The sequence below is a fragment of the Drosophila navojoa genome, chromosome 3 (assembly GCF_054131105.1).
Source record: "Drosophila navojoa isolate 15081-1374.11 chromosome 3, UAZ_NAV_1.0, whole genome shotgun sequence".
In the NCBI taxonomy this organism is placed as follows: domain Eukaryota; kingdom Metazoa; phylum Arthropoda; class Insecta; order Diptera; family Drosophilidae; genus Drosophila; species Drosophila navojoa.
Window position 1 is genome coordinate 7,806,379 of NC_142891.1, and position 12,476 is coordinate 7,818,854.

General features: G+C 37.7%; 1 protein-coding gene across 1 annotated transcript in view; it reads left to right on the forward strand.

Annotated features, from left to right (window-relative positions):
- The window catches only part of side-II (sidestep II transmembrane protein), an 85,803-nt gene that overhangs the window by 49,895 nt on the left and 23,432 nt on the right, over positions 1 to 12,476 (forward strand). The window contains exons 4-9 of the mRNA XM_089257411.1: positions 2,115 to 2,232; positions 4,685 to 4,778; positions 4,864 to 4,977; positions 5,472 to 5,675; positions 6,523 to 6,668; positions 8,762 to 8,906. Of these exons, the coding sequence (XP_089113537.1) occupies positions 2,115 to 2,232; positions 4,685 to 4,778; positions 4,864 to 4,977; positions 5,472 to 5,675; positions 6,523 to 6,668; positions 8,762 to 8,906 (821 nt within the window). The remainder of the gene's footprint in view (positions 1 to 2,114; positions 2,233 to 4,684; positions 4,779 to 4,863; positions 4,978 to 5,471; positions 5,676 to 6,522; positions 6,669 to 8,761; positions 8,907 to 12,476) is intronic.

The following is a 12,476-nucleotide window of genomic DNA, read 5'->3' on the forward strand; positions in this document are numbered from 1 at the left end:
TATATAATTAGCATCTTGTCAACGCTCTTCATTCGTAATCACATCCACAGTGTATTTAAATTTCATACTCTCAGCTTTTGGCCATTTTCATTACGCTCAATTTGCTCGGGTACACGTAGCGTATTATTTGGGCATCAGCATAGGCCCCCAAGAGCAGTTATTAAGCCTAGGCCCCATAGAAGTCCCACAGCACGTTTCACTCTGTTTAGCCACATTTTAATTTTTTTTTCTAATATTATTTTTTTAGTTTTTAATTAAATGGGCAGCCAGCAAAAAACAAGAGAAAAAAAATGAAGAAAGTGAAGGCAAATGGAGCAGAATTGGGTTAACGTTGCTCTCGCTTTCACACTAAATCGTGCTCGCTCTGCCTCCATCTCCATCTCCCTCTCTCCTGGTCTTTCTTTCACTCGCTCTCTCTCTCTCTGTCTCTCTCCCTTTCTGTGGATGTTGCTTTTACTTGAACGGCTGCCCGCTTGGCACGCAGCAATTAAGTTGTTGCATTTTGCACTGTCGCCGTTGACGTCGACGTCGACGTCGACGCTGTCGTTGGCTGCCCGCATAAATTATTGCGTGTTGCATACAAAAGTGCGCTTAACGGCCCACTTGCCGCAGAGGCTCTCAGAAAGTGGCTGCTACAATAACAGTAGCAGCAACAACAGCAACAGCAACAACAACAACAACAACAAATGCAATTAACCCGCACAATACTTGACTTTCCCTTTTTTGGTGCTCATTGTCGTGGTTTGCCTCCGCAACTCGGGCAACAACAGTTGTCATAAATTTAAAAACAAAAACCATTATCTGATAAATTATAATGTAAATAAATTAATAAATATAAAAAAATTTAATAATGATTTAGTTAGATACTAAAATAGTTAGTGGTTTTAAAATTATACCTGAATAATTTTTTATTTAAATATTTTGACTGTTTTATACACTAACACTATTTTATATATTATTTAAATTTTTACTTTTTAGTATTCAAACAAAAAATAACAAATATCGTAATATGAAATAAGAAAAAAACCCTACATACAGACATTAAAAATCTAGCAACAAACAATTAAACAAACTGAAAAGCTGATTTAAAGTTTTGCAGCTTAGAATTATTTATAGAAATCAAATTATAATAACAATTTTGTTCATAGTATTTACTCAAAATAGCAGCGTATTTTTTGCAATTCAACAATTTATTTTTAAACTTTATTTTATTTACTTTGCTATTGCTGTTTTTCAAATGGTTAAGCTCCATGATTAAATTTATCTCTGCTGGCAAAATGTGATCAAATATATGAAAAACAAATATATACTGAAAATAGACAATAATAATGCAGCAGATATCGAGAAACCCTGAAAAGAATTTATTTTGAATGGCAATAATTTAATTTATTTATGCTTGCTGAAAATAACAAATAAAACTAACTTGAATCGGATGAACCAATTAGGAATGTACGTATGAACAATAGCAATATATACACAAATATATATGTACATATGTATATGTATGAATATATATCCTGTTTGCTGGCAAATGCATAAAGTTCAATAGAGCAGAGCTCAAATGCGAGGCAGTTTTATGGCCATTTGAATGAAACTGCAGCGCTCAGCATTTAGCCAGGTCTTAAGTGTTATGGCCTTCTGTGTGCTGATGCGGCTGCTGCTGCTGCTGCAGTTTTAGCCTAGGTAAGACTTGGCGCATTTAATGCATCAGCAAGAGGAAGAAAATTGAAAAAATGTTTATCTACGGGGCCATAAATTCTATTTTGGCAGCCAGCCCGTGGCAAGAGCATCCTCCGCACCTCTTCTCTCTCCATATCTCTGTCTGTCTCTCTTTCTCTGTCTTTCTCTAATGAGCAGCTCAGATATAAATGAGGCTAATTTTTGGCGCTCGCAATTCTCAAAATGAGAATAACAAAAACTCAATTATACACATAAAAACAAGAGCTGAAGCCCGAGCTGCTCGACGATTTCTATATATATATATATATACTGTGTGAAGTCCAAAATTTATATCAACCCGATTTCATTTTGTTGCAACTAAAATATTTACGCTCCAGCATGATAATAATAATAATTTTCCTTCTCTCTCTCCCCCATCTCTGCTCTCCTTGCAGCTTCGATGTGCGCGATACCATGGCCATTGAGCAGCCCAGACATTGGTCAGCTCCGGAGGTGTTTGGCTCTCGTGCCAAATTTCATTTTGACTCGCAGCCAGCTACATTGGAAATTAAGGTAAGATTCGCCATGGTTAACCAAGAGCAACTCGCAGTTTTCTTCTTTCATTTTGTGTGTGAATGAAATTACGATTTGGAACCAAATGAATTCTTTAAATATTCCATAGAGTAGAGGGGAAAGTGGGAAGTGCTCAAAATACAAAACCCAAATCGAAGCATTTGGACTATTTAAGAAACTTTCCACGAAATGTGGAAAGGGCACAAATATTTGGCCACCAAAAATTTTAAAATTCAATTGAAGTTTGTGCTTTGGGCAAAAGTGGATAGAAGAAAATGTAAATGGAGTGAGAGTGGATAGAATGACGAATCAGAATATGCTTTATAGATAGAATATATGTATCTATATATGGTGCGTTAATCTTGAAAAAGATTTATAATGTAGTCTAATATGTAAATAGGATGAATTCCCAATCTAAGCCAAGCCAATATATTTAGATATTCAATTGAATGAAAGTTTTCTGCCTTTGCATTCAGCTAACTGTGGTTTCCATGGCATTTGAAAGGGGCTTTCCAATTGGGGAAAATCTGAGAATGGCAAATGGCAAATGGCAATTGGCATTGCGAATGCGTGTTAGGAATTAAGTCAGCGCGAATAACAGCAAGCGGATGTACCAAACATTTTGCAAATGGGCAAAATGCCGGATTTGCGGAATGCCAAATACTGTTAGAAAGCTGCGACTGGGACTGTGACGGTGACTGCGACTGCGACGGTGACTGCGGCTGCGGCTGCGGCTGCGGCTGCGGCTGCGGCTGCGGCTGAGGCAATGCGAAAACAAATTTAGATATCAAAAGTTGTTAAATTGCCTCGCGCACGCGAAATGTTTATTAATGTCTTGCATGTTTACAGATAACTTGATTTACCGTTATTGTCATGCAATGCACACACACACACACACACATACACATTCATACAGACAGACATACATATACGTATTACACTGTGTGTGTGGCAGCTACTTGAACTAACGCCTCGGCGCCACAAACCGTTGACTTTTAAAGGCCAACCTGACTTGGGTTCGGTTCCTGGCTGTTGGAATCCTTGGACAGTTCCTGGCTTAAGACAACCTGCTGGGAAGGCTAACGAGCTGCATGTTCACACAGACACACACACACACGCACACACAGTTGAGTGTGTGGAGTTGAAAATGAATGTGAAATGCACACGAAGAGGCAGCCTGAAGGATTCTCCAATAAATTTGCCATTCGCGGTTGCATGAAGCTTCATAATGCAAAGCGATATAACAGAAATTTATATATGTGCATACATATATGTATATGTATATGAATTTATGCACATATAACTCAAACAGTCCCATGAATTATGTGCGACAAATGGCTGGCACCTGGGTGAGGAGTTGACTTTATAAATGAATTTTAATTGCCTTCCAATTGCCGGGAAATTAACCTAACGCCAGCTCGACTATAAATAACGAACAAGTAGTTAGAGAATTCTCCCGTTCAGGCGAATACGATACGTTCGATTATATCAATAAAGAGTATGAGCAGAGAGTAGAATAATTATAAACTCGCTGAGAATTGGAATTTTTAATTTCAATATAAAAAATTCCAATATCAATTTCATGAATTATGTGGATGCTATTTTGAAGACTTAAAATAGGTCAATGATTGAATAGAACTAGTTAAATGATTAAGCCAATTACAAAAGACCTAGTTCATTATGCGGGCAGGAAATGCTGTACATATCTTATAAGCTTCTCATATCGTTAAAAGAACAAACTTTTATAAATATTACTAGAAATATGTAAAATGAACTAGTTCCATAGCCGAAAACATCTTACTTATCTTATAAGCTCTACTTATTCTGAAAATAACTCAAAAGAGCTAGTTTAATGCTCAAAACAAATTTTTGTAGCAATTTTAATTAACTTATCCAAAGAACTAGTTCATTATACGAGCACAAAATACAGGACATCCGTATAAAAACTTAAAGGAACCAGCTCAATGCTCCAACCAGACTTTTGTAATTTCCTGTTAGCTTGCTAATAACAATGAACTAGCATTGAACTGTTATACGGAACAAGTTCATTTATCAAGAGCACACACACACACACATTGAAACCATTCATTGACTGAACTCGGGCATAATTAAGCGAACCAAACCATAGCTGAGAGAACTAGTTGGCCACAACTTGAGCGCTTAGCTTGGACTGAGGCTTACGATATATATCTCAAGTGCCATAGCTGAGAGAGAGAGAGAGAGCGAGAGACCACAGAGCAGTCGTGCGACTTGGGTGACATGGAATAATTGAAAATTACATGGCTGCAAGCAGAAACAACTGTATTATGTGGGCAGGTGTGTAGAAATGCAGGTGTGTAGGTGTGTAGGGCTGTAAGTATAGGACTGTGTGTATGCTAATCATCTGTTTCCTTTCACACACACACACACACACACACACATGTATAATAGTTTAACGTATGAAATTTTGCAGGATATCAAAAGGCATGATCAAGGCATTTACCGTTGTCGTGTCGATTTTCGCACAGCTCAAACACAGAGCTTCCGTTTCAATTTGTCTGTAATAAGTGAGTATCCAAAATGCATACATATACACACTGTTTGGTACATATATAATCCTATCTACCTATCAATTGTTGCTGTTGTTTTTAGTACTTCCGGAGCAGCCCATCATACTGGACCGTTGGGGCCGTCAACTGAATGGCACACAATTGGGTCCCAAGCAGGAGGGCGATGATATTGTTATCACTTGTCGTGTGGTGGGCGGTAAGTAAGCCCAACTAACGTTGCTTAACCCCATTGCCAATGGACACGCCCCCATTTCTTTATACAGTTTTCTTTCGTTTCTTCTTTTTTTCTGTGTGTGTGTGTGTGTGTTGTTGCTCTACACATGACTATATCCGCTCGACCGGCTAGACAATTTCCTGTTAATTTCCTTAAAAGCTTGGGAAAGAAAAAAAAAAACTGTAAAAAAATTGAAAAAACAACCCAAGCCGCAGTTTGACCGAAAATGAAAATATCACAAAGTTTGCGTTTGCTTTGCTTTCGTTTTCTTTGCGTTTTATATTTTTTTTCCTCTTTATTTTAGCCTTGCCAAAACTTGACTTTTTAATTTGCGCTCCCAATGCTCTCCCGCTCTCCCTGCCTCTCCCTCCCTCTCCTTCTCTCTCTGTCTTTGTCTCTGTCCATATATATGTATGTGTATATGTCTATCTACAATTGTTTCTCTTCTGTTCGTCTCTTTCGACTCGATTTGATAGGTCGACCGCAACCGCAGGTCCGCTGGCTCGTAAATGGACTACTTGTCGACAATCAAAACGAGCACAATTCCGGCGATGTTATCGAGAATCGACTGTTGTGGCCATCGGTGCAGCGCAACGATTTGAATTCCGTATTCACATGTCAGGCATTGAATACGCAATTAGATAAGCCCAAGGAAAAGAGCTTCATACTGGATATGCATCGTAAGTGGGCCAAATTCCAATGCTCTACTAGATAGAGCTGTCGATATACATATATAGAGTATAGTATATACCATATGAGCCAAGAATGAGGAGTTTGAGTAATTAAGGTGCAGAGTAGTATATCATTTATCACATTATTTATCCACATATTAATATAACATCTATTTTATTTTAGATTTCCTTTGACTAGCTCAACTAAATGTACTGAAAACTTTCATTTGAATCTTAGCAATTCAATTAGTTAAATGAAAATACGATTGTTCAAGGGGAAAAGCTTTTAATTATTGCCAGAGCATTCAGTCAACAACTGTTGTTGTATAAACATAAACAAATCCAATGCAATATGTTTCATGATTTCACGATAAACAAAGAACAAGTTGAATATTGCTCAAATATACATACATGTGTAGATATGTATGTAACGCCCAAGTAGCAATTAAATAATTACCACGTTTACAGTGAAATGAATGAATGAAGGGGCGTTAGACCTAACATTAACCTCGCTCCATTTTCAGCTGCACTCGTGCTGGCCATTAGCTATGCACAGGTAAGAGCAGGTGTGTAGTCAGCACTTGAGCTGAGACGGTGCTTAGATGCTATCGTACGTAGAGCAGATACAAATTGTTAAGGCTTCGCATTATTTATATAAACTTGACATGCTACAGTTAGCTGGAATAGCTTCAAGAAAAGTGGGTTTACATTGCGAATGTTAAAGATATGTTAATAAATGTTAATTAAAATATGCATATATGTAATTCTCAGATCTCTGTTTAATGCACTTGACTATCTATAGCAATTAATCAGAGTATATTGCCATTATATAAATTCTAAACTGTTCTATTCGCAGTGAAACCATTAACCGTTAAAATTCTGGATCCGCCCAGTTCAATGATTGCCGATCGACGCTATGAAGTCACCTGTGAATCGTCCGGTTCACGTCCGAATGCCATCATCACCTGGTACAAGGGAAAACGTCAATTGCGACGCACAAAGGTGAGTAAGGCTTGGGTTGGCCTGGAGTAGGCTTGACGCGCACCTGACCGCAATTGGCGTCCCGGCCCAGCGCTTGCGTGGAGGCGGGGGTCTGTTGACTGACTCACGATAAGTTATTGTATTTGCATAGGCAAGCCACAAGCACACAAACACACACACACATTCACACAGACTGCAGCTCGTTGGTCTTTGGGAATATGGGAAAGGAGGGTTGTGGCAACTCCCACTTGTTGTCGCTGGGCGTGGCCCACACTCGCCGCGCTCCACACACTCACCGTTAGAATAAACACAGAGATAATGTGATATAAACTCCACAATATACAACGTACAGCAACGCCTTGCCATGTCAGCTCACTGCCACGCCCCCGGCGTACGCCGGCACCCGCAATCCTTTGGCTTTTCATTTTATTTGCTACGCTTTTCCTTTTGCCATTTTCATATGTAGTTGTTGCTGTAGTTTTTTTTTTGTTTTTGCTTTTTTTGTTTTTGTTTTGTTGTTTGTTTCAACTTGGGACAAATTTATGGGAGTTTTAGCGCAATTTTGTTGCAATTCATTTTTGTGCCGCTCTGCTGTTGACTTGTCCGGGCCAGCCTTTGTCCGGAACCCGAAAAACTGTTGTTGTTTATGTCCATGTCTGTCCGCCTTATATGCATACTCGTTTATGCATACCAGCGCTGATTGCTTTGCCGTTTGCAGCTACACTCCTTTAAAGGCCGGAAATGTTTTTCACTAGTTTTTCACGTGGCATAAAGTTGCCGTAATGCGGCAAAAGGCCGCCCTCTAGTCTACGCCAGCCAGACAGACGGACAGAGGGACACACACACACATGGAGAGAGAGAGAGAGAGAGAGAGAGAGGGAGAGGGAGAGTGAGATGGGGAGAATTACAGAAACAGTCCGATGTACTGGCCTTTAGACATGCCTTTGCTACATGCCTTTTGGTGCCTTAGTTTCCACTCTAATGTGCGGACTTTGTGGGTGGCTTTGATGTGTGTGTGTGTTTCCATTTCCCTCTTTGTGTGTGTGTGTGTGTGTAGCAGACATGGGAATATGGCTGGCATAAAACTAAAGTCTAGCAACTTCATATGGAGCACGACATTAATCAACGTTTTTGGGCCAACGACTCGGCCAACAATCGTGTCGCTCGTGTTACGTATTGCAGCTAATTAGATAGTTCGAGTCCGACTTCGAGTTGGCCCAAAACATGTTATTTGCATCGCTACAATATATTTTTCAAATAACTAAACTTTTCAACTACGTTGAACTATGTATAAAAGCGTATGAGATATTTATGGGCGGGGCAGCTCTGTTAATTATAAAGCTAGAAAACCCAAAAATCACAAAATGTTTCTCATAAGCATTTTGAATTTTTTTTTGTATATATTTTAAATATTTCGAATTTACCTGAGGAACTTTTCAAGTGCCTAAAACATTTTTATGATGCCCCATTTATTTGGCCAACTCTTTAGCTATTAACACCTTTCGAAGCAGCGAGTGTAGAAAAACGTGGCACTACAACAGGCAGCCTGCCACGCCCCCAGCCCCCAGCCCCCAGCACCCACCGCAGTAACTTTCGCTTGTAGTTGTATGTGCATATTTCACGGCTTTAGCAGCCGTTTAGCAAGTTTTGGTGTCTGGCCGCTAGGGGGCGCCACCCACCCCCCTCTCACACACACACACACACACGTTTAAAAATGAACAATTTTATGACCTGTTCAACTAACAGCAAGAATAACGACTACAACAGCACAACTAATTATGTGTTGTTGTTGTTGTTGTTGTTGCTTGGCGCTATAAAATTTATAATACCCACACAAGGCACATAAAACCCAAAGTATGCAGCAATAAATTTTAAATTGCAAACATAAAATATTTCGACAAATTTGCAAAAAAAAAAATAAGAAGAAGAAGAAAACACACACACTCACACACACAAAGAAAACAATGAACAGAACGCCTTAGGACATTTTTTTTTTAGTGTAAAGGGAATCCACACTCGCGCGCCCACTCCCTCCCTCTATCTCTCTCTCTCTCTCTCTGTCTCTGTCTTGCTCTAAGGCCGAAACTTAATTAATGCAGAAACACATTTTGCAGGACGACATATCAAAGAACTCGACACGCTCCGAGCTGAGCTTTGTGCCCACCACAGACGACGATGGCAAATCGATAACATGCCGTGCGGAAAATCCAAATGTGAACGGCCTCTATTTGGAGACCATGTGGAAATTGAATGTCGTTTGTAAGTATTACAAATTGTGTTTAAGTCTAAAATATATGTATATACATACATATATATATACTGTGTACACGCTAAAAATAACCCAAAAAAAAAAAAGGTAAGAATTTGCCGACAGCTAGCAGAAAGGTAGACAGCCTGCTGAAATTTATTACGACGTCGTCGCCGTCGTCGACGTCGCCGTTGAAAGCCTTTAAAATGCAAATAAATCAAAGACAAATGACAAATTGTGAATAATTTGCTATGGGCCAGAAGGCAGCCGCCATGTTGCCACCCAAAAAACAGTCCCCCGCACCCGTACACCCTGCGCACCTTTTCGCATTCAGCGCCCCAAATGAAATATGTGGGCTAACAGAATGTATGGCAGGCGCTTAAGTTAAATGAAGGACTTTACGTACTCATACCTAGCCCCTGTCTATGGCTACTCCAAAACAAAGCAGACAACTCAAATACCCCTCAAGGAAAATCATATCAAAGTGAATGCTTCGTTGCCAAGTTATGGCCAGGCTCTTGTAATTTTGTTTCAAGTATAGACGATAGAGGTTAGGTTTCATTGGGTTGCGGTAGGTTGGGCTAGATTAGCTGTACTTAGGTTAGGTCAGTTGAGCTTGGGCTAGACTAGCTTATTGATTTCGTCGGGTGTTAACGATTGACAGATGAGATATGGGTGCGTTGTATATGGTTATATGAAATAGATTAAGTAAGGATAGCTAAGGTCATATTAGTTATGTATTGATGTCAGACAGTTCTGAAAGTCAAGTATTTATTAGAGCATTTCATTCATTTAAACTTCTCGATAAATTCAATGCTTCATCTGTGGCCCATCTTTAGTTTATCATATATTCAATATCCGGCCACATCTCTTAGTTATTTATGCCACAGCTGTGAAATCAAAGCACAGATCGTAGTTAAAGATTAACCAACTGTCAAACTGCCATGCTGTTGGCCCCAAATTGTACAGTCAATGGGTCAATAGACGGCCAAGTAAGCACTGCGGACATCGTAAAGTGCCAAAGCCAGAGTTGTGTTTGAGTTCACGTTACGTATACGTCGCGTTGTATTTTATTATTTCGACTGTGTGTACATTGTGCACACACACACACACATACACTCACACACACATACTCATATAGCACATCACGTAATGTTGTTTCTTTGCTTTTCACTTCCTCAAATATTAAATTTTTACTGCAATCTGCTGACGTCAAAAAAAAAAAAAAAAAAGAAGTAAAGAAAAGAAAAGTACAAAATACACAGCACGAAAAACATGTTGTTGTTGTTGTTGTTTAGGCCTGATGTTAAACAAAACATACATATGTATTTAATATATATATATATATATATATATATATATATACCTATATAAATGTATATATAAGGTGTTATTATTATATCTTTTATGCGCCACACATACTTCTTGGCTTCATATTTTATATTTTAGAAAATTATTTTTTATTTGTTTGTTTTGTTACTTTGTTGTTGTTGTTGTTTTCTGCCTTTTGGGCAATGCTGTTCGTAACATTGATGCAAATAAAGTTTATGATCAGCACGTACGACAGTATATTCATATATAAACAAACACACACACACATTTGTCAGGCAAACGCTTGATTTTTAAAGCTAGTAAAATATATGCATATATATATATATATAAATTATGCTTTTTAATTTGAGCGCATGAATCGCCCTGCAGTCATTTGAATGTCTTAAAAAAGTTCATATAAAATGATAATGCATTTTTATAGTCTTGATTTAAGGCTTAATCAGGCAGATGTTGGTAAAATGATGTGATTAATGAAATTTTACGAGTTAAGGGAGATTTTTTGAGATTTTTGGATTTATGTTTTAGTAAAGAAAATCTTTATGAATTTATGTATTAAACTTGGAGAGAAACGTGAATTTGTTAATTTTAATTTTTATTTTTTTATTTTTTTTATTTTTTTGTAATTGAAATATGGAAAATAATTATATATCCTTATACGGAAGACATTTTTTATATTGTTTGTTCCTATTTTCAATACATTTTTCTATAACACAATATGAGATTTGTTGTATATATTTAAAATAATATAAATGTATAATTTTATGTAATATTAAGGCTTGAATTATAAATCCTCGTTTGATATATTTAAATGAAATGCAAGTATTTTTATTTATTTATATTTTTTCCTTAAATAATTTTAATACTAATATTAATATAATTTTTAATTTGCAAGTATTTTTATTTATATATATATTTTTTTATTCAATATTTTTTAAACATAGATATACATATGTTTATTTTCTTTTTTTTCATTATTTTTTATTTAATATATATTTGAAATAATGCTAATAAGCAATTTTATGTAATATTAAAGTTAGAAATATATTTGTAATGAATTGCATTGCAAATTAAAAATTCATTACGAATTATTAAATGTTTTTAAGAAGAGAATCTCTTCTTCGACTTCGCCTGGCTGCGCTTACAGCAAATAGTTGTATGAAATTCATGCACTATTGATCTCTGCCATCCACATATCTCATACCTGTAATTCTCTTAAAGATTTCTGCACTCAATGGGGCGCTCTCTAGTCGCTTCTGTCTATTCCATCTCAATTATTTATTTTTCGTATTTCTAATTTGAGCTCACATGGCAAATATGTTCCGCATCGTTTCGCATTTGTTGCTTATGCTGTCGTGCTGTGTGCGGCATGTCCTTGCTGTTATCCTGGATGTTGTTGTCGATGTTGTTGTTGCTGCTGTTGTTGTCATTTCTATTCGATATCTCTATTCAGCATCATGCCTGAGTTATTATGCCAACTTCGTTTTGGCTTCTTAGGCACGGCATTTGGCAAGGCCATTTGCCATGCTTTATGCCAGCCAGCCTGAAGGGGGGCGTGGCAGGGCTGCTGCTGCTGCTGCTGCTGCATTCCGTACGTATAATTTTCTTTATGTGTAAGAGCAAACGCGCGCACGCTGTGTATGTGCATGTGTGTGTGTGTGTGTGTGTGTGTGTGTGTGTGTGTGTGTGTGTGTGCGTATGTGACACGCTCGTTTTAAAATTTATAATGTGGCCCCAGCAAACAAGGCAGCAGGACAACAAAACATGCAATGCAATCACAGACATAGAGATTCCCATGAGCGCACTACGCAGACAATATATTTATGTGTATGTGTATGTGTGTATGTGTGCATGTCCCACGGCCGTTGTTTATGGCTGGGATACATTGGCGCTTGTGCTGTGTGCGTGCCTCGCATTTCGGAGAAGCGAAAGCATCGCGATATTTTTCTCAATGCTGCAATTTGAGTTGATATTTTTAAAGTGGACGCACGCCAGAGCAGAGCAATAGAAGTGCCAGCTTATGCTCTCTAGATATGATATATGCGCATATATACATATGTATATATAAATATCACTGTATATATGCATTCACATATATAAAAAGGCTGGTCATATCTTTATAAGATATTTATGTGTGAGCTTAAGAGTGCGATAAAGAAAAACTTTCTTTCTGGGAATATGTATGCAAGTAAAATAATATTAATTGATGAGCTCTAAATAATAAATATTAAATTTAAAATATGTGTACCTAT